The sequence below is a fragment of the Neomonachus schauinslandi genome, chromosome 9, assembly GCF_002201575.2.
Source record: "Neomonachus schauinslandi chromosome 9, ASM220157v2, whole genome shotgun sequence".
Taxonomy (NCBI): domain Eukaryota; kingdom Metazoa; phylum Chordata; class Mammalia; order Carnivora; family Phocidae; genus Neomonachus; species Neomonachus schauinslandi.
The window spans coordinates 36,690,214-36,711,715 of NC_058411.1; the positions used below are offsets into that span (position 1 = coordinate 36,690,214).

At 37.5% G+C, this 21,502-nt stretch overlaps 1 protein-coding gene across 1 annotated transcript in view; it reads left to right on the forward strand.

The window, feature by feature from the left end:
- Positions 1 to 21,502, forward strand: part of KCNH5 (potassium voltage-gated channel subfamily H member 5) — a 292,174-nt gene that overhangs the window by 44,331 nt on the left and 226,341 nt on the right. Inside the window, exons 4-6 of the mRNA XM_021701465.1 lie at positions 2,466 to 2,594; positions 12,558 to 12,673; positions 18,543 to 18,935. Of these exons, the coding sequence (XP_021557140.1) occupies positions 2,466 to 2,594; positions 12,558 to 12,673; positions 18,543 to 18,935 (638 nt within the window). The remainder of the gene's footprint in view (positions 1 to 2,465; positions 2,595 to 12,557; positions 12,674 to 18,542; positions 18,936 to 21,502) is intronic.

A 21,502-nucleotide genomic window follows, 5' to 3' on the forward strand; every position in this document is an offset into this window, starting at 1 on the left:
TCAACTAGAAAAAATATGTTTTTGTAACTTTTTAAAAATGTTAGATAGAAAAATTCACATGTCTGTAGATAAATGTTTTGGGAATGCCTGAATGCCACGTCTTCCTAACACTTCCATTAAGTAATTAGGTTAAACAGCATTTTGCAAATGGGGGGATTGAGGTATCTGATTTAACATGTGTCATCATTGACATTTCAGTTTGTAGGCTCTGTTTTTAAGGTGCATTGCTCTGATTAGCGGGAACCGTTTCTGTTGGGAAGGAAACAGTAGCACTGGGGTGATGGTTTAAATGGGTCTTCCTGTCTGCACAAAGGCACACCTGTGATAGTCTGGGCCGCCCAGATAATCAGTGCTAAGACACTGCTCTGAGTTTCCATCTACGACTGGCCTCTCTGCCTAACCCTCTCAGATGTTCTGCTCTCTTGAACCCCCAGACCAGAGTATAGATATTTTACCAGCCACTCAGCAAATACTCTGTCTACTTGGGGAATCTGACCCTGTAAGTCAACTTTGATAGCTGAAAGCAGTTTTAAAAAAACAGTCCTGACTCTGGCTAAAATTTGAAAAATTGCTCTTTTCATAGAATGTGCAAAATGTAACATCATCTCTTTCTGTTCAGATTTTTAACAGACCTTGGAAAATGACTGATTTTTAATGCCCTTTTCTCTGTTTATGACCCTGCTGCCTCAGGCTCCTGTGTTGGAACAGCCATAGGCCACGTATCTGCTAGCATGTGTCTGGTGATTTGTAGAACTGCATATATCACTCACAGTTCTTGGGTACACTATGTAGAAGAAGGAGCAGAAAACAAAGAACAAGCCTCTCTGGGAGATGGTGTGATGGTTTTTGAGATCCCTGTCTCACCCAGTGATCATTTTGGAAAGGGCCGTGTTTTCATAGGGCCCCAGGGTTGCAAAGGATCTGGTTGTCAGAACTGAATATTCCATAAACACCTCCTCTTTCTAATTCTCTGACTTCTTGAACCTGGTAGTTAAGCCATCTCTTCTTGTCTAGATGACAAATTCCCCATTGTGGTGACATTACTTTGTGAGTTTTTTGGCCAAAGGTATGAAGGTTTTTCTAATTTGGTTTTCGTTGCACCACTAACAGACTATCAACTCTCACATAGAGACTATTAATAGCTGCATATTTCACTCCCCAAATCCCAAACCTAACAAAAGCCTTTATGTCTTTAAGATAGAAAATTTGGAGAGGCTTTACTGCACCATGGCTTGGAAAGAATATAATGGAAAATGTCTTTTTGATTCTGATGGAACATTCCTTCAGTGTTTTATCGTTTAATGGATAATTACTCCTTTGAAGGCATTTCTTGTGTCTTCAAATATTTATTGTTTGAAATAATGCCAGTTCCTGGTTTGTCCAAATCCAAAGCCTTAAGTGCTCTGAAACTCTTTGTTTTCTGGAGTCTGCAGGAGCCATTGTTTAAGGAACATAGTGACAGCTCAGAGGATCATAGGGGAAGGGAGGGAAAACTGAATGGGAGGTCATCAGAGAGGGAGAAAAACCATGAGAGACTCTTGACTATGGGAAGCAAACTGGGGTTTGCTGGAGGGGAGGTGGGCAGGGGGATGGGGTAATTGGGTGATGGGCATTAAGGAGGGCATGTGTTGTGATGAGCACTGGGTGTTATACGCAACTGGCAAATTATTAAAAAATAAAGAATATTTGAACAACTGCAAACAAAAAAAAATTAAAGAACATAGTGATAGAGTCAAGCCTCATTCTTTGAGTGAACGAGATAGGAAGCAGTGGCTCATGAAGATACCTGAGAATCTCAAGGGCTGGGGGCATGTCTCCCCCCCCCACCTTTAAGGTCGTCTTAAAGGCTTCAGGTAGAGTTCTGTGTACAGCAGACATCAAGCGTTGCTGACATCCTCTCTCTCTGATGTGGGGGTGCTGTCAAAGGCAATAGAGCCGTCTTACAACTCTGACTGATGAGAGAACCTTGAGGTAGGAAGAGCATTTCAAATGTTCTTCCAAGAGGAATGCTTATCAGAGCATCAGTGATTGCTGCTGAAGTCAATTGGAAACACTTCTCAAAGGGACAGGAAGAGAGAAGCATGTAGGAGTGGTCACACATGGTGAAACTATGAAAAGGAAGTTGGAGAGAGCAGCGGAGGTGCAGGGACACAGACCTAAAGGTAATGCTGGTGTTACCGTAGTGACACAGCTTTTGTGCTCCTGTGTGGTGAAATGTCACCCTCAGCTTTACTTTCACATTTTGATATTTTGGGTTGAAAAATGTTTATTAATATTTGAGCAATTGGTAATTGATACAAAGTTAAAGTTTTTTTTTTTTTTTTAATTCTGGAAGCAATTAAAATACTGTTGTTTCGGTGCTCGTTCCTGGCACAGCAGTGGGCAGCTGAAGAAAGAGGCAAGGCAGGAGACCAAATCATTGCTGTGGCTATGTCACACTCTATTGTCCTTTTTGTCTCTTACAGGAACCCCTGTTTGGTTTTATATGCAAATTGCACCAATAAGAAATGAACATGAAAAGGTGGTCTTGTTCCTATGTACTTTCAAGGATATTACGTTGTTCAAACAGCCAATAGAGGATGATTCAACAAAAGGTAATTTTCTTTTTCTTTTTCTTTTTTGAGAGAGAGAGAGAGTGGGGGGAGGGACAGAGGGAGAGAGAGAGAATCCTAAGCAGGCTCCCTGCCCAGCGTGGAGCCGATGCAGGGCTTGATCTCATGACTCTGACATCATGACCTGAGCTGAAATCAAGAGTTGGTCACTTTAACTGTCTGAGCCACCCAGGCACCCCAACAAAAGGTAATTTTCAAAGGAATGGCCACACTTAAGAATTAGGCTGTCAATTAAATATATTATTATTTAAAAAATACATAGGTTGAACTGGAGCACAAAATTTTACTATTTGGTACTTCTTTTGCTTTACATTCATGCTAGTAATTATCCACAACCAGTTTTATTCAATCATACCATTTGAATGGAAATAGCATGGCTATCCAGAGTAGAAATAATAGTTGGTTAACTTAAATTGTAATAAGAGGAATTGAGATAAGACATAAGGAGGAACTATCGTAGAGCATTATTAATTTAGAATCAATATAATGGGAATTTTGACAACTTCTTCCAGGATGAACTTTAGAAACACAAAATATAACAGCCTGTGAGATGGTTTGGGTGAAGTCCTTTTACAGCACAGTTGATCAGTTGATTGAATTTTGTTGAATTGATTAGAGGTTGGTTAGTTGACTTTTTTCACGTTACTTTTCACCCTTTACTTACTCAGCTTTTGTAGATTCTCTTGGGTAGATGCTGTTAGATTATGTGAAGAATAATTTTGTTATCAAGAGAGTGGCTGGCAAAATGCAAACATCCTGACTACAATCTTACTGACTTTAATATTCAGGGGGAGAGTTATAGAAAGCAGTAGTCAGTGGCATGTGCTTTTATCCTGTTTTCTATGTAATTTACTCTCATTTTATTCTCTCCAATTATGTTTAAATTAAAAACTGGTATCTGATAAATGAAGAATTTCAAATACTCTTAGAAGTTTTATGACATGTTATTTTTAATAATCTCTTTGGAGACTAAAAATGTAATCTTCCTCTTTGCATTTGGCATTGCCTTTTCTTACCTCTTTAAAAAAACTGGCACGAAAGTTTAATTTTTCCAACTGTAATCATAATTGTAGAAAAATTTTATAGGTTTATTCCTTGCATATGAATTCACATATATTATACTTGGTCAGTTTTTGGTTAACATCAAATTATAAGAGGAAAATTTTGTAATGTGTAAACCATTTATTTTTATTTTTATTTTTATATTTTTTAAAGATTTTATTTATTTATTTGAGAGAGAGAGAGCACAAGAGGGGGGAGCAGGAGAGGGAGAAGCAGACTCCCTGCTGAGCAGGGAGCCCGATGCGGGACTCGATCCCGGGACTCCAGGATCATGACCTGAGCCGAAGGCAGTTGCTTAACCAACTGAGCCACCCAGGACCCAGTAATGTGTAAACCATTTAAAGTATAACATGGAACAATTTATTTGTGAATGTTTCTGAAAATGTGTGTATTAAATCATCTCCTGGAAGATGGAATGTTCACTTTTGGACTTATTTTACCTGTTCTTCTACCTTTACTCATAGACCTAGTGTCTAGAAGGTTTAGGATGAATTTAAATACTGTTTTTAAAAATAGAATAGTTTTCTAATAGTATTTAGGTTTAATGCTTGTTTGTTTGTTTTAAAATTCAACGTGCTCCATCCAATAGCAATAGAATTTGTGTTCTCAAGCTTACGTGGAACATTCACTAGATAGATCACATTCTGGCCATAAAACACACCTTGGCCAATTTAAAAGAATAGAAATCTTAAAAGGCATGTCCTTAGATCACAATGGAATTAAACTAGAAATCAATAACAGAAAGATAGCTAAGAAATCTCCAAATACTTAGAAATTAACACATTTCTAAATAACCCATGGGCCAAAGAAGAAGCCTGAAGATAAATTAGAAAAATATTTTGACTAACTGAAAATGAAATTACCAATTATCAAATTAATGGGATATAGCAAAAGTAGTGGTTAGAGCAAAATGTATGTAACATTAAATGCATATATGAGAAAAGAGGAAAGATATAAAATTAAAACCCTAAGCTTCTACCTTCGGGAGACAAAGAAGAGCAATTTAAGTGAAAGCAAGCTGAAGACAAGAAATAAGAAACTTTAGAGCAGAAATCAATGAACTAGAAAATAGGAAAACATTAGAGAAAATCACCACAACTCAAAGCTGGTTCTTTAAAAAGATCATCAAAGTTAATAAACCTCTAGCCAGGCTAACCAAGAACAAAGGGAGAAGAAGCAGATTACCAATATTAGAAGTTAAAGAAGGGCCATCACAACTCATCTCAATGACATTAAAGCATATAAAGGAATACTTTGATCAACTCTATAGCCACTGAATTGATAATTTAGGGGAAATGGACCATTTCTTTGAAAAACAAACTGCCAGAACTCACACTAGGAGAAATAGATAACTTAAATCATCTTATATCTATTAAAAATTAATTAATAATTAATAAACTTCCAAAACAAAGAAACACCATGTATGATGTTTCTGTTTTTCATTTTTGGCAAATCTACAATCTTTTCCAAAAATAGAAGCAGAGAGAACTCTCCTCATTTGTTCTATGAGACCAGCACTACCCACATACCAAAACCAGAAAAAGACATCACTAGAAAAGAACATTATAGACCAATATTTCTCATGAATATTCATATAAAAATACTCAACAAAAATTGAATCTACATGACAACTAAGTGGGATCTATTCCACATATGCAAAGTGGGTTCAACATGAAAAAAATCAATCACTGTAATCTACTATTTGAACAGGCTAAAAAAAGAAAGATCATATCATTTCATTTGACATAGAACAAGGATTTGACAAAATCCAGCACCCATTCATGGTAAAAACTCTTAGCAAAGTAGGAATGGAGAGCAACTTCCTCAACTTGATAAGGAACATCTATGAAAAACCTCCAGTTAACAGCTGACTATATCTTAAAGTAATATGTTTTTAAATAAAAGATAAGTAATTTTTATATGATTTGTGACCTAACATTCTTCGGATGAATTTGTCTTGCTTTCACACTGAATGACAGTAATACTGAGTAAAAAGCTTTTGTGTCACAGTATTTTCCCTTATATAATACTTATATTTATATTTGATGAATATTATAATTCTCTCTCTTTAAGTGATTTCATGACACTGCTGAAGTTAGGGAGAGTACATACAGTACATTCTCAATTTTGATATGCTGAACATTGATTGATGGTGTCAGTATATGTAGTCTATTTATGGAAACTAAAAATTGACAGCATTTTTTAGTGAAATTGGGGAAAAGGTGCTAATATTGAGCATTGACTTTTATTTTTCAAGTTAATGCCCTTCCATTTATCTGCCTACACCTCCATCCCTGTATCCTTATATCAGAATCTCAGAGTTCTTCATCAGGCAAAATCTTTTAAATGCATAACTCATTCTTACAAAAAAAAATGGCATTTGAATAAACTCCAAACAACTCAGACCATTTGATTTTGAACTATGTGCTTGATAGGCATGTAAATTAGAATTTACAGGGAAAATCAGACCCCATTGTGAAAATCATTAGAGAAGACTATCTCTTTCCAGTGCCAGAATTTGTGGGGGAAGAGCTTATTTTAAACAGACTTTTATTTTGAGACTTTTCCACACCTTTCAAATACATAACAGATCACTGAAAAAAGTATTGCACAATGTAACTATGAATGCTGTATATGAGCTACTTTGTATTGTTCAAATGAGCTGTAAAATTAATATGAAAAATTCAATAGAAATAAAATATTTATGACATTAAGTAATCATCCTACTATCTCTATGAAGGTAGAAGTATAGGAAAGTGTGTTTGGAAATCTTGGCAGAAAAAATATGTCTCTCAAATTCTTAAGTTGAATAAAGGGGACTGTGGAACTTTTGAGAAAGAGCAGAGGAGATTTCATGATAACACCATAATATCAAAATGATTTGGGTCTAAAACAATGAACTGGGAGATAGTAGATTTACTTTTAATTTAACCTTGGGCACCAGGGTTACTTAACATGAGCCTTCTTATGACTCTTGTAGGAAAGTTTTGTTCCCCTTGTTTATCTATTTTACTGATTTTTTCCCCTCAACCAAAAATGCTGATTAGGCGTACAGAATGGTGCAGGCACCATTCTAGGTCCTGGAGATACACAGTTCCTTCCCATCCTAATGGCGGGGAGGGGAGACAAACAAGTAAATATATATTGGAAGTTTTCTTTTGATTGCTCTTCTCAGGAATATAAAAAACATGGTTATCACCTGAGAGTAAGGATGGTGAAGGAGATGAAGAAGTATTAAAGTCATGGTGAGAGAGAAGTAGGTATGAAATGGTAATCTAAGAGGGTGGAGAAGTGAGTGGGCAAAGGGAATTTGGTAAGCTGGACACTAAGGTCTGCTTGGGACTAGTGGTCATGAGTTCCACTAGAATCTATGAGCATGATTATTGTTTTACTCTATCCATATTTAGTCAAAGATCTATAGATGAAGAAGTAATGAAGAGTTGGATTTAACCAGAGTTGGGATTTGGTAAGGTGAGTGAATGGAAAAGAATCAGGGCAAAGTATCAGGGAGTTGAGGCTGTTGCAAGGGCAGAGATGGAGGGTGTTTGTAAAATTTGAGGAAATACTTAGGTAATAGAGTTCTACCTAGGACATAGGAAATAGTATTTTAAGATACAGAATAGACAAGTGAATCCATACCTTAGCAGGCCAGAATGGAACTTTTAATCCCAGAGCAAGGGTATTTTTACCTTCCCCCTCCCCCTCCTCCTCTCCCTCCTCTTCCTCCTCCTCCTCCTCTTCCTCTTCTTCTTCTTCTTCAATTCTTCGAGTTAGAAGACAATTAATAAATTTGGTAAAGGGCATCTACACAAAAGGATATCTACACAAATATCATACTTAATGGTTGAAACATTGAAAGGTTTCCCTTTGAGATTATTAACAAGTAAACAGTGCCCCCATAGCCACTGCTATTCAGCACTTTACATTTGACTTTCTTAATGTGAAAAGGGGCCAGTGATTAGAGCAAGGGCCTAAGTCCTTTGAGAATTTGCCAAGGTTGGAATTGACATCAATTTCCTACTTGCTTTGGTATTTTTACCAACTCAGACACATGGTTGAAAGAGTTGAGTAAAGGCTAATTCTGAATTTTATTTCTAAATTGTATCTGGGATAGTAACTATAATGTGATGGCAGCCAACCAATCTGAGTGCGCCTCTTCCTCATAATGAATCTTATAATACCAAAACTTCATTCTAGATTGATTTTTTTTCCCTTAAAAAGAATGGCACTGAGTGATGTCAGTGATACTTCTGACTTATACCATGACGGATGGTAGTAAAAACCATCGAAGGGGAAGGAATCCAGTTTTGATGGAGTAGTTACTATATGTCAGGAAGTTTATGTTCTTTATTGCTCTTTCCTATAATTCTGAAAATTAGTATCATTATTTCCATTTTACTGTTGAAGATCCTGACATGCAAAGTGTGACTGATTTCCAATCCCATGTTCTCTCTATTGCACCATGCTGTCTCATCCTTTCCAGTGGAAACTTATTATTGTAGTTTGGCCACGTTAATACCCTGCTCACCTTTTTTCCTACAGCAATTAAGCACATGTTGAGAACACTCTGATTCTGACAGAATTGAACTGTTTTGAACCAAGAAATTTACTGATAATAATTCAAGGGGGCAAAGCATTTTTGTTATCTTTTGTTCCTGGTACTGAGATCTTGGAACTGTTGCTCAGATAATCAGTCAGTGGTACCTGATTCATCATTTGTAATAATACGAAGGGGAAAAATTACAGCCAAGAAATCCATTTCGTTGATTATCCATATGTGTTCTACAAGAGATGGCCAGAATCTCTGCCCATTTATCCTGTACGGTATTTTCAAACAGATTCCAAAACTGCCAAGACACTCACAGTATGAAATATCCTGTGCCAAATAGTTATGGCATCTTCATGCCAATAATTGAGACAAAAAAAATTCTTACAGAATGAAGCTAACAGCAAAAATAGCAACCTTCCCCTGTGGGAAGCCAATGGTTTTCTTTAGAGAGGAAACAACAGATGAAATATGAGTAATTATGCCATGTAGTCTCTTTGGCCAAGAGTATAATTGTTTACCTAAGCTTTTTTCGTATAGATTAGAATCTTGTGTTGCAGTCTAATAGATTGATTTAACTGCCTCTGTGACTTTCTCTTATTTTTAAGATTAGGCAGTGCATGATAAAGAGGTTAATTGCAACCCAATAGAGCTAAACTAATGTTTTATTAAGAAGGAGATGGCATCCTGAGCTTTTAGGAGAACAAATGTTCTCATAATTCCATGAACAACTCATAGAGCAAGTATTAGGCTCTTCATAGTCAGCTGTCTGTTCACATTACCCCATATCGACCACATCTAAGTAACATCAGCGAACTGTGCTGAATAATCAGTTACACCAGTGAGGTCTCTGTAAAGGTGAGATCAGTAAATGTATCACTGGGAAAAGTTAGAACTGCTGATGTGTCTTTTTTCTCTGACCTAGACAGTATGGCTGCTCGACTTTTTCAAAGTTTGACTGTATAGTGGGGGTTGGTGACAGATCAAATGAACTAATTTAGTTAATAACATAGGCAATTCCGAATGTGTCCAAGGGCACAAAGGGATAGGCATAAGGAAATTCACTGTGGTGTTGTTAGTGATAGTGAAAATCTAGAAACTACTTAAATGTTCATGAATAGAACATATGCATGATCAGAAAAGAGCAAATGTCTACTACTCTGAGATGATAAAGGTGCAGGCAAGAATCAGTGCCATACAGGTGGGTCTTGAGATGGAGGGGACAGAAGGGAAATTGAGGGCTATCTATTATGTTTCTTATGGCTTCTGTTTATTCAATAACATTTGACAAGGTAATCTGAGAGTGAGGAGAAAGGGGTGGTATAGGGGTCTTGAAAAAAATGCTAACTGTTTAGAACTGAGGACTATAAGAAAGCCCTAACCCTAGCCATTATCCTAGGAAATGAGAGAATGCATGCCATTTGATGATTTGTATTCTTCTATATGTCAATGAATTTATTCCTCCAATATCTCTTTTAATTTTTTTCAAAATATTTTCTGGATAAACCTTATTGAACTCTGGGAATAAAAATGGGCTTCTTTCTAAATCCAGTACTCAGAAGTACTAAGATGTGTAACATCACTTGTCTTAGGAAAATGAAGCTTCAATAAGTATAACATTGCCTTGTAAGTTTCTAGAAATATTCAATGCAATTATAAATCCAGTTGAAGTAAGAAAGAGAAATGATCACAAGAAATATTTCAGGTGCCAACATTGTTACTGTCATCTGAAGATACTCTTACCACTATGAATGGATCAGAGAAGCTTCCAGAAGGAGATAATGCTTTAACTGAGTCTGGAGGTGCCAGTAAATGCATGAAAGCCTGGAAACACTGAATATCATGGGGTGTACAGAGAATTCTTAGTAGATTTAATTTTAGTTTTGAATTTATTCTTTTTTTTTTAATTTGCTACTGATTTTAGTAGGGCTGGAATACAGAGTATATATGAATAAGTAGAAGGGGATGAATGCAGAGCAATCTTTGGGATCAGAAACTAAATGACCTATATACCAAGGATATGCAATGTTATACTGAAGGCTTCAAGGGGTCTCTTAAAGAGTGAAATAAGGGAAGGGCGTGGGCCAGTTGTGTGCTTTAGAAAGCACTTTGGCAGCAATGTAGAGAGTTGCTTGGGGAGTATATGGTCAGTGAGCAGATAGAGAGTATAGTCTTTAAGATGCACGGGTGGAAGATGATATACTGTCTGACATATAGGGATGGAAAGAGGAGATTCAACTTGAGTATTTATTAATAAGTTATAGTCTATAAGACTTAGAAGTGATTGGATATGTGGATGTGGAGATAATAGTGAAGGAGGATGGTAAATTTCAAGTTTCTGATATGGGCAATGGAAATATCATGGGCCCATTCACCAAGTCCAGGAATACATGAAAGATGTGGAGTTGGAGATGGAGAGAGAAGATGATGAGATCAATTTTGGACATGTTGTCAGATGCCTATAGACTATCTTAGTAAGAGGTGGCTAATGGCTGATTAGATACTAGATAGGTCTAGTCCTCAGAAGAAGAGTCTAGATTGGTGATAGAGATTGCATATTGGTCTTTTACATTGATGTTAAGTTCTTAGAGAGCTGGTGGCATATCTGGTGCTTCCTTTTTTAAAAATTTTTTTTAGCACATTACACAGGGTTAGCCTTAGGGTTACATACAATTCTCAAGGCCTAACATTTTTTTTCTTCTAGCCACTAGGATAAAGTCCATTAATTAAGAATTAAGGACCTTCTACCAACTGATGCCAGTTTACCTATTTTCTAATCCACTTGTTGGATACCATAGAGGGAGCTGAATTGGTAGGGAAATACAAAGCTTAACTGAAGTCAGAATTAGCCTGAAGAATGGTAGTAAAGTATGATGTCATCTACCTAGTATAGTTTGAAAGACATTTGACAGGTGTCTGCCTAGGATTTCTTCCTTCATCTTTTGTCACATTGTTTGAAATTTCATCATTGCCATTACAGTCATTCCTTGGGACCAGCAGGAGTTTTCCTTGTTAAGGAGTTATTTGACAAATAACATAGTTAGGGACACTAGCATAGAAATTATCACATGGTCTTAATGGAATCTTTAATAAATTAGAGTCTTTGGGATATGTAGAGAAAGGATAATTGAGATAGGACCAGAGTATGGTTAGTTTTGCTCTACTTATTCACATTTCCTTGAAATTAATTATTTTAATAACAGGAATTTGAGGCCTCAGAAGAAATTTCTTTTTTAAGATTTTATTTGTTTATTTGATAGAGAGCGAGAGAGGGAACACAAGCAGGGGGAGTGGGAGTGGGAGAAGCAGGCTTCCCACTGAGCAGGGAGCCCAATGTGGGCTCAATCCCAGGACTCTGGGATCATGACCTGAGCCGAAGGCAGATGCTTAACAACTGAGCCACCCAGGCGCCCTCAGAAGAAATTTCTTTCTCATTAAATTCACATCCCTTTCCCCCAGAAGTTAAAATTACTACTCTTTCAGAAAACAATATTAGGGATTCTAGATATTTAAGGAAGGATCTTTAGCTATCACTGTAGTTGTTAAGAGAGAAATAACATTTTTCTATGTAACAAGAAAAGATGGAAGTGTGATAAGAACCATAATATGTGAGATTTGTCAAAATTGGGCTTCATTTTCTTATGTGTATATATCTGCACACAATGCACAGTAGAACTGTTTTTATTAGTCTATAATAAATACCCCTGCCCCCAACTTTCAGTGGCTTAACACAACAGAAGCCTATTTCTTGCTCACATTACAGTCCAAGGCAGGTGATCCTTGGCATATGGCAATCTTCTGTGCACTGATTCAGTGCTTTACCTCTCCCTGGGGCCTTGTCACTTGCATCCAGCTGGTAGAAAGAGGAAGAAAGTGTAGAGAAGTCTCACTTGCTTCTTATGTTGCGGCATGCACATGTGTAGGAGTGACACACTTCATTTCTGCTTTTATTCCATTGATGAGAACTAGGGACATGGACACAGCTAGATGCAAGGAATGCTGGGAAGTGTATTCATGGCTGGGCAGCTGTGTTCCAGTAACAAATCTATATAATGCAAGGGGGAGCACAGAATTTTGTGGGCAGCTGTAACTTGGCTACTGAGACTATGTAATAGATATGAGCAAAACACAAAGGTCACATATAAAAATTACTCATTACTTTATAGCTACGCTTGAAATGTGATGATGTTTATGCAGAAATAAAATGCTTTAGATTGATACTTTTTATTAGTTCTGGATGTTGTGCTATTTCTTAGATCCTTTGAATATTAGCAAGAATGTTGGGTTCCATATTCATTATATGTGAAAAACTGAGGCTTTCTCTCCTTACTTTTAAGGTTGGACAAAATTTGCCCGATTGACGCGGGCTTTGACAAATAGCCGAAGTGTTTTGCAGCAGCTCACGCCAATGAATAAAACAGAGGTGGTCCACAAACATTCAAGATTAGCTGAAGTAAGTGGGAGACTAACTTTCCTTCCCAAGATGGTGGTGGTGGTACATTTTTTCCCTCCAAATGACTCAATATAGGTATTTCTGGTTATTATTTTACAAGTACTTATCTTCTAATTATTTTTCCCTTATGGAATTACAGAAATTTTAAATATTTCTTTTTATTTTCTCATATTTTTGAAATGAGAAACTAGTTCATGACATCCCAAGTGGTATTTGTAGAGGGTGAGGTTTTCTTTGAGTAAATGAGATAGGAAGTTCACTCATTTTATCTATTTATGTATGCAGCACACACTCATTGAGAGTTTTCTCTGTGCCTGATACTTTACAAAGGATGTGAAGATGAATAAGCAATGGGCTCTACCATCAAGGAACTAAAGATCAAGCAGAAGAAGCTGACAATAGGATATGATAAATAGATTGATAGGGTGCAGTGGGAACACTTAGAAGAGCATTTGCCTAGACTTGGGGCTCTAGGGAGGCTTACCTGAGTGAGGTGATACCTGGGGTGAGTGAATGTTGGAGGAAAAATATGAGAAATGGGTAAAGAAGAGATGCAGGTCATTTCTACCAGGGAGACCAGTGCAAAGGCTCAGAGATGAGAGAGTATGATGACTTTGAATATGAGTTCAGTGTGGGTGAAGTCAGGTGAAGGAAAGGTTAAAGTTATGTAGAGTGAAACAGTGGTGGTTGGTGTCCCATGTGCCAGGGAAATGATATGATCACATTTATGCTTTAGAGAAACCTCTCAAAGGGACATTGGTCCCTATGGTTTTCTTTGCAATGCCATGTTTTTCTTGTATTAATTTAAAAACTTGATTCTAAGAAGGGGTCCATAGATTTCATCAGATTACCAAAAGGGATCTGTGGTACAAAAATGATTAAAAACCTAGTGGCTTTGTGTTGAATGGGTAGATAGGGAAACTAGTTAAGAAAACCTAAGAGTAAATCAGCTAGATTGACCATGGCTTTAAGCAAGGAAACCGGAAATGGACATGGGCAGATAGCAGACACTCCAAGATTAGAGTCAACATATTTGTTGATAGATAAGAATTGAATGTGAAAAAGAGGATGAGTCAAAGACAACTGGATAGATAGTACTGTGGCTAATAAAATGACAAATATAAGAGAAGGAAGAGAAGGTTTGGGGACAATGGGAATGAGTTCAGCTTTGGGCATGTTAAGTTTAAAGTGCCTGACAGGAAATCCAAGTGGAGATGCCTCAAATGCAGAGGGATGAAGGGGGGGAAATTGGAGGGGGAGATGAACCATGAGAGACTATGGACTCTGAGAAACAAACTGAGGGTTCTAGAGGGGAGGGGGTGGGGGGATGGGTTAGCCTGGTGATGGGTATTAAAGAGGGCACGTACTGCATGGAGCACTGGGTGTTATGCACAAACAATGAATCATGGAACACTACATCAAAAACTAATGATGTACTGTATGGTGATTAACATAACATAATAATAAAAAAAAAGGCAGAGGGATTTCTGGGTCTGGCTCTGGAGGGATATCTGGGTCTGAATTTCAGGCCTTGGTGCCCTAGGACTAGATGATGTTACCCAGAGAAAGTATATTGAAACCAGAGAGAAAAGGAATTGAGGACAGAACTCCAGGGCCACTAAAAGCTTTGTTGTTCATGTGTCTTCTGTAATCATCACTTGTCTTCCTGGTGTGAATGATGCCAAAAGCTAACTAAACTACAAAAGCTTGGCTAAGCACTTAGTGGGCACTCACAGAATATTCTGAGGTAGCTTACCAAAGAAGAGAAAGATGAAATTAAGTATATATGTTCATCAGTTTGCTCTGCTGGAGAAAAGTGAGTTGAAGAGCTCCAGAGTAACTTTCTAAACTAGTGGCAGATATTAAATTTGGTTTGGAGAGGGTGTGGAAGTAAAGTTTGTTCCTTGAATTTGGAGGACTCTGGATTTTTCTTGGACCATAGCTAACAGGGGACTTAGAAGGCTTTCTGCTCTAAATAGCACTGTTAGCCTGGGGAGAGATTAATACTTAGATGTGCAATCAGGTTTTTAAAAGCCCAGGTAAGACATTAACATAATTAAATATTAACTAATAATAATAATCACAATATTTTAAAAGACAATATGCAATTAGGACAAGATTTAAAGCAGGTTAGTAGATACAACTTCCTTTGTCAGTGATGCTTGTTATAAAGTACTACTTGATTTTAAAGCTTTCTTTTCTGCCTTGAGTTGTCCCTTTTTTTCTACAAATCAAGCTCAAGTGGAGGGACATGTTTCTGTGACTGCTGACTTTCATAGTCATGATTCCTTCTGGGTCTTAACAATACCTTATTCAGAGTTTTTCTTTTCTCCGTTGTACAACTGGGCAAGAACAAGAGGAAGGGACCATAGAGAGGAAAATTTTTTACCTTAGCACCCTGAAACATTCATTGGTTTTTTCCTTCTGCATCAAGTGGGAAGTTTCTTTCCCCTCAATAGCACATGATTTTTTACTTTTATTTTTGAGGAAATTTCACCCCTGTTTCTTCCCATCTGATTTTATTTTATTTTTGCATCGCCTTTGGATTATTGATAGTTTCTTTATTGGTCATCTCTAATTCACAAACCTGACTCAGATACAAAAGTGTTTTCTGTCAGGTCATAGGCTTGATTTCAGAGAACGTGAAGAAATAATGAGATTTTCAAAAGATATTTTGTCTGCATGTGCTCTTAGTCCAAAGTTTGAACCAAAAGAAGCAACAAGTTAGCAGAAGGATATCATTTCAAAAATTTTACTCAGAGTCATATAATTTGTTCAACCTGACTATTTGGATTTGCTGTTGAACTTCAGGTTTTCACTTTTTCCAAGACATATAAATTTTATCACAATGCCATCGGGACACCTACATTTGGAGCCAGTTCCTGGTTTCAAAGATCTGAGTCTCCTTGTAGGTAGTTCATCAGTTGTCCACAAGAACTGACTTCCTGCTGACTGGCTTCAGCTTTTCACTTTTACAGGGGTGAAGATAAATATCTGTACCAATGCCATGTCCTTCGTTCTGATTCTATTAGTGTCCGTGCTCTCAGATATTCAGAGAGATAGAACGTGTTTGTATTGGTACAAAAATAATCTGAAAATGTGTTTTCATCCCCCTCCACCTAAGGCTCATCACTTCTCAAAGTACAAGTGGACTAGCAAATGAAGGGTTGTTACTCACTGCTTTATAAAAGCTCCCCAGAGTCAGAGTGAAGATTAAAGTCATGCTCTGCATATGAGAGAGATCAAAGTGTGAGCATGAGTGTCCCTTTGTGGCTGATGCCATGCTCCTCCTCCTCCTTCTCTCTGCCTGCTTCTCCTCCCACTCTTGTAGCATTTCCGGATCCTTTTACATATGCAAGTCACTGTCTGAAGAACTGGGTCCTGAATGTCTAAGGAAATATCAGACAAGAGTTTTACCTTGGACCGTACATTATAATCACTCAGGAAAGGTTTTGAAAATATAGATCGCACAAGATGAATTTAATTGTCAGTGGGGGCAAAAAATTTCTCCTGATGGTTCTAGTTTGTAGCCAGATTTAAGGAATACTAACCTCAGGAGTGATCCAATTCCATCTCTAGAGAAGACATCTTATGTTCTGCCAGCGTGCTGAGCAGGGTCAACTTGTCTATAAGCAGTGTGTGGGACCACAGCATTTTTAGGGGTCCATGGGATGTCTGAATTTCTCGTAACAGTAGAAGGAAAAATTGAACTTTTAGGTAAAAAAGTTGGATTTATAATAATTTATTCTTCTTTGTAACAATGCAGTTGTAAAATGCAATTTTTATTTTATTTTATTTTTTTATGGAGAAAGGGGTCCAGGAAGGCAAAAATGCCTAGGGCCCATGAAGGTCATAAATGCACCCTGGCACTTGAGTTTATTTTCTAAGTCTGATTTCTTTGTGCTTCAGCTATAGGCTGTGTAAATATAGATGGTAAAATATTAACATTGACTATGAAGAAAATTTTCACGTTTAACATGGTGAAATTGGAATGGATCGATCAGTGGCTATAAAGAGAAAGAGAAGCCATGATTCTGTTTGATTCTGTCTACATAATGCTCTATCCCAACATGAAGCTTACATTCTTGGTAGGAAAATTTGTTGCTAAGTAATCTAAGGCCTTATGGGAGAAATATGGCTGGGGCACTGATAATGAGGATAAATACATAAAACTCTTTCTAAATAGTTCTGATAGCCCCCAAACAAACAACAAAAGTTATAATACACAACTATTGAGAATACTAGTGATATTTTTCACATTTCAAATATTAATAATGGGTATTATATACTTAGTTTTCAGTTATGTAAGTTATATGCACAAGAGAAACTTTTCAGGATAATTGTCGAGTTTCAAGAAGTGCTAGTATATTTGTTTTGTTTGTGGCGTATGAGTTATTGCCAATAGGTATTTTTGTTTATGTCTATTCTTATATTCAAATATTTAATGCATTTATAACCTTATGACAACTTTTTGACTGCTACCTTCTGGATCCCATTAGTCTTAGAGATGCTGAACACTTGGATATATAAGATGACAAAGCTGCTGGAAATATTTATCAAAGTCCCATTTACAAATTCCTTAACACATAGATTTACTCAGCCTTAGCTTCATTGATGGCATGGAACAGAGCTCTCTGATCTATTCCTTCAACTCTTTTTCACAGTTTCCAAGTTCCAGGTCCTGGAAAGGAATGCTAAGTCTGTGTTTGTTACTTTTGCCTAGCAGTGCCCAGGCCTCCACTCTTGCTCTGTCATCTGCTTTTCCCCTTTGTCTCTTTAATTAGACTTGCTTATAGTAAGTCAAGGTTCATATAACCTTGCAGTGAAATTTTTCCATCTGTCAAAAAGGTATGGAGAAGCAAACCTGAGTATTTAGCATTTTCTTTTTTCCAAAGCAAATATGCATCTGGACAGGAAACACAATTCTTTAAGTCCTGATTGAAGGGAGAAAAGGAAAAAGCAGGCTATAACACTTACAACCCTGTTATCACTATGCTGCTCATTAGGGCCCTTGCTGAGTCCCACTCAACAGCAAGATCACCAACAGTGTGGTCCTGGGGTTCAGCGAGGCCATCAGAATCAAAGTTATGCTCCCTGAGGTGCTAAGTATGTGTGAAAAATGGATAATGGTGAGTCACCCAAATAACTGTTGGACAATCAGAGATGTGTGATTTTAGGCAGGCTTGCAAGTGAGTGTACAGAAAGCAATCCCAGAAGTGGACATCCAGCAGTGCTGTGGATCAGTGTTGGTGTTGGAGGAAGTTATTGAGAGGATGTGACTGCTGGCTGACCCCGGAACTGGACCCAGGCAATCGGAGGCTCCTCATTCTGGTCCTTGGAATGTACACTCTGCCAACCATTCCCACAGTGGGAGCCATTCTCAAGGACATAGCCTTGAAAGAGTAGGATGTTGTTGAGACCATTTGGACTGTATATGTGACTGGATCCAGTTAGGGTATCTATTAAGCTTTTAAGATTCTGGTAGGTGGGTGCGGAGGTCTACTCGTCTTACCGTTTCTTATGACAAGCCTTGTAAGTATGTTCCCTTGCTTATTAAACTGCCACCTAACGATCTGGAGTGGTCTGTCCTTTTCTTTGTTCTCTCCTTGCCCTTGGTGTTTGGGGGCCAGTTTGTGAACCAACAGTTGGCCACTGGAGAGAAAGCCAGATAGAACAGCAGAAAGATTAACTTCCTTTAAACAAACTTTGGTACAACTCAGAAGAGGGAGACAAAACTTTAGGGTTTGACTGGTCTTGAAACCAGGAGTCATGAAAAATATGCTGTGGTTTGACTTCCAGTAAGTTTGAATTCATTACTAACTGTACAGAGATGTTCAAGTCATTTATATACACATTGTCTCTCTTTTAGGTTCTTCAGCTGGGATCAGATATCCTTCCTCAGTATAAGCAAGAAGCGCCAAAGACGCCACCACACATTATTTTACACTATTGTGCTTTTAAAACTACTTGGGATTGGGTGATTTTAATTCTTACCTTCTACACCGCCATTATGGTTCCTTATAACGTTTCCTTCAAAACGAAGCAGAACAACATAGCCTGGCTGGTGCTGGACAGTGTGGTGGACGTTATCTTTCTGGTTGACATTGTTTTAAATTTTCACACGACTTTTGTGGGACCTGGTGGAGAGGTCATTTCTGACCCCAAGCTGATAAGGATGAACTATCTGAAAACTTGGTTTGTGATCGATCTGTTGTCTTGTTTACCTTATGACATCATCAATGCCTTTGAAAATGTGGATGAGGTAAGTTTCTTTTTTTTCTGAGTACTGTGGACCGTATGTTTTGAGAAAATTAAGATAAAAGGAGTGTGCAGATAATCCAAACTTCTTTTTTTTTTTTTAAGATTTTATTTATTTATTTGACAGAGAGAGACACAGTGAGAGAGGGAACACAAACAGGGGGAGTGGGAGAGGGAGAAGCAGCCTCCCTGCTGAGCAGAGAGCCTGATGCGGGACTCAATCCCAGGACCCTGGGATCATGACCTGAGCCGAAGGCAGACGTTTACCAACTGAGCCAGCCAGGTGCCCCAATCCAAACTTCTTTTTAGTCACCACTTTCAGCTTTCACCCTACTTGCTGTAAATTATATTATTCAATGACTTTAATTTTCATCTGCTTCTTTTTCTTGATTTCTGGTTGATAATACCAATTACTAAGACAGTGGTTGTGGTTCGATGTTGTGGTTTGAAGAAGTGGAGGTTGTGGTTGGAGGAGGTGGAACAGAAGAAAAGCAGAGCATTTGGGGGTCAAATACAGTTACGAATTAGGTAATTGATTAAGAGAGATGAAATAGATGTATTTTCTTTGGAAAACAGTAGCATTCTATGCATCCATAGATGTTTTGACTCTTCCTCTCCAGATATATATGGTAGCAGTGCTTGAGTTAACATTAAAAAAAAAAACTTTTATGGAAAATCCTCAAATTTTTGCCTGTTTGGTTTCTTCTTTGTAGCCTTTGTTTTAAATTTTGTCTAAGTACATTTGTGATTAGAGACTATATTGGATGACTTCTGATGTCTGGTCTAGTTCAAGGTCCTGTTCATTCAGTATTACCTGCACAACTAGAAATACTTAAAATGTGGAGGGCACCTGGGTGGCTCATTTGGTTGGGCAGACGACTCTTGGTTCCAGCTCAGGTCATGATCTCAGGGTCCTGGGATTGAACCCTGCATCGGGCTCTGTACTCAACGGGGAGTCTGCCTGAGGATTCTTGCTCTCTCCCTCTGTTCCTCTCCCTGCTCGCACACACTCTCTCTCTAAAAAAATTAATCTTAAAAGAATATTAAAAATGTGTAATATCTTTTTTTAAAAAAGATTTTATTTATTTATTTGTCAGAGAGAGAGTGCACACAAGCAGGGGGAGCAGGAGGCTCCCCGCTGAGCAAGGAGCCCAAAGTGAGACTCGATCCCAGGACCTTGGAAACATGACCTAAGCTGAAGGCAGATGCTTAACCGACTGAGCCAGCCAGGTGTCCCTAAAAATGTGTAATATCTTAAAAGACCACTTCATCCAGAGCTTCGTAGCTTTTAACTTAATAGTGGATGATTTCCAACTTGCTACAGCAAGCTGATAGGATGCAACCAATAATCTCAACTAATAATGTAAAAATGAGTCAATATAGAATGCATCTATTATTAAAATGTGTTCATAATGATAATATTACAAACTTAATTTCCCTAAAGATTCTACTCTGTCCTTGTAGACTGCTCAGATGGAAAATTCTCTACTATATTGTTGTTACTCTACGTATGTTGGGAGGTAGATAGAAACTATTCAGTGACTTTTTCCCCATAAAATTTCTACACTCAATTAACTTTAATAATATTAAGAAAAAACTATTTCCCTGAAAGTTTAGTGTAGATATTGTGTTTTGATGCTGTACACATTACTTTAAAAATTACGGAAAAAGGAGGAATTATAGTAAATTGTTTCCTAATGTTAGATTCCATTTACACATGCTTTTAAAGGTACATTTATTTCTTTCCTATTTACCCTCTGAAAGGGGTTAAAAGGAGTTAATTTTGAAAATGTGAAATATGATGAGATGATAAGCAGTATTTGTATTTCACTTACTATCTGAATTAATATATTAAGATCAATATATTAAGATTTCACTTCTTTGGAACATAGGCATAAAAGGATTTTAATAACAATAATCAAAAGATTGGCTCAGCTCAGAGAAAATACACTAAATATGTTACAAAATAATAAATGCATTTAATATAATATATAAATATATCAAGAGATCCTCAGCCTCATGCATATTAAGTAAAATGCAGAGTAAGACTACAAACTACACCGACATACCATTTTCACTTATCACACTGTTGCAGTAAAAACTCTGTTAACGCACTAGGTTGGTGAGTATAGTAGCTAAGAAGGTGCACTGCTTAGCTCATCCTTCATGGAAACCTGCTGTCTGGAGCACAGTTCATAGCTTCCTGGAACCTGCTCTTGGTTTGGGAAAGCCAATTATTAGCATCTTTTTCAAACTCAGCATTCATTCGGTGAGTCATTACACTGTCACACTAGTAGCTTGAAACTGACCGCAGTGGGAGTATTTACAGTTTGAAAGCCTAAAATGCTATAAATAAAGGCTTATTTTATTTTATTTTATTATGTTATGTTAATCACCATACATTACAACACTAGTTTTTGATGTAGTGTTCCATGATTCATTGTTTGCGCGTAACACCCAGCGCTCCATGCAGAACGTGCCCTCCTTAATACCCATCACCAGGCTAACCCATTCCCCAACCCCCCAGGCCTTTTTTTTTTTTTTTTTTTTACTGAAACCGCTTCCTTTTTT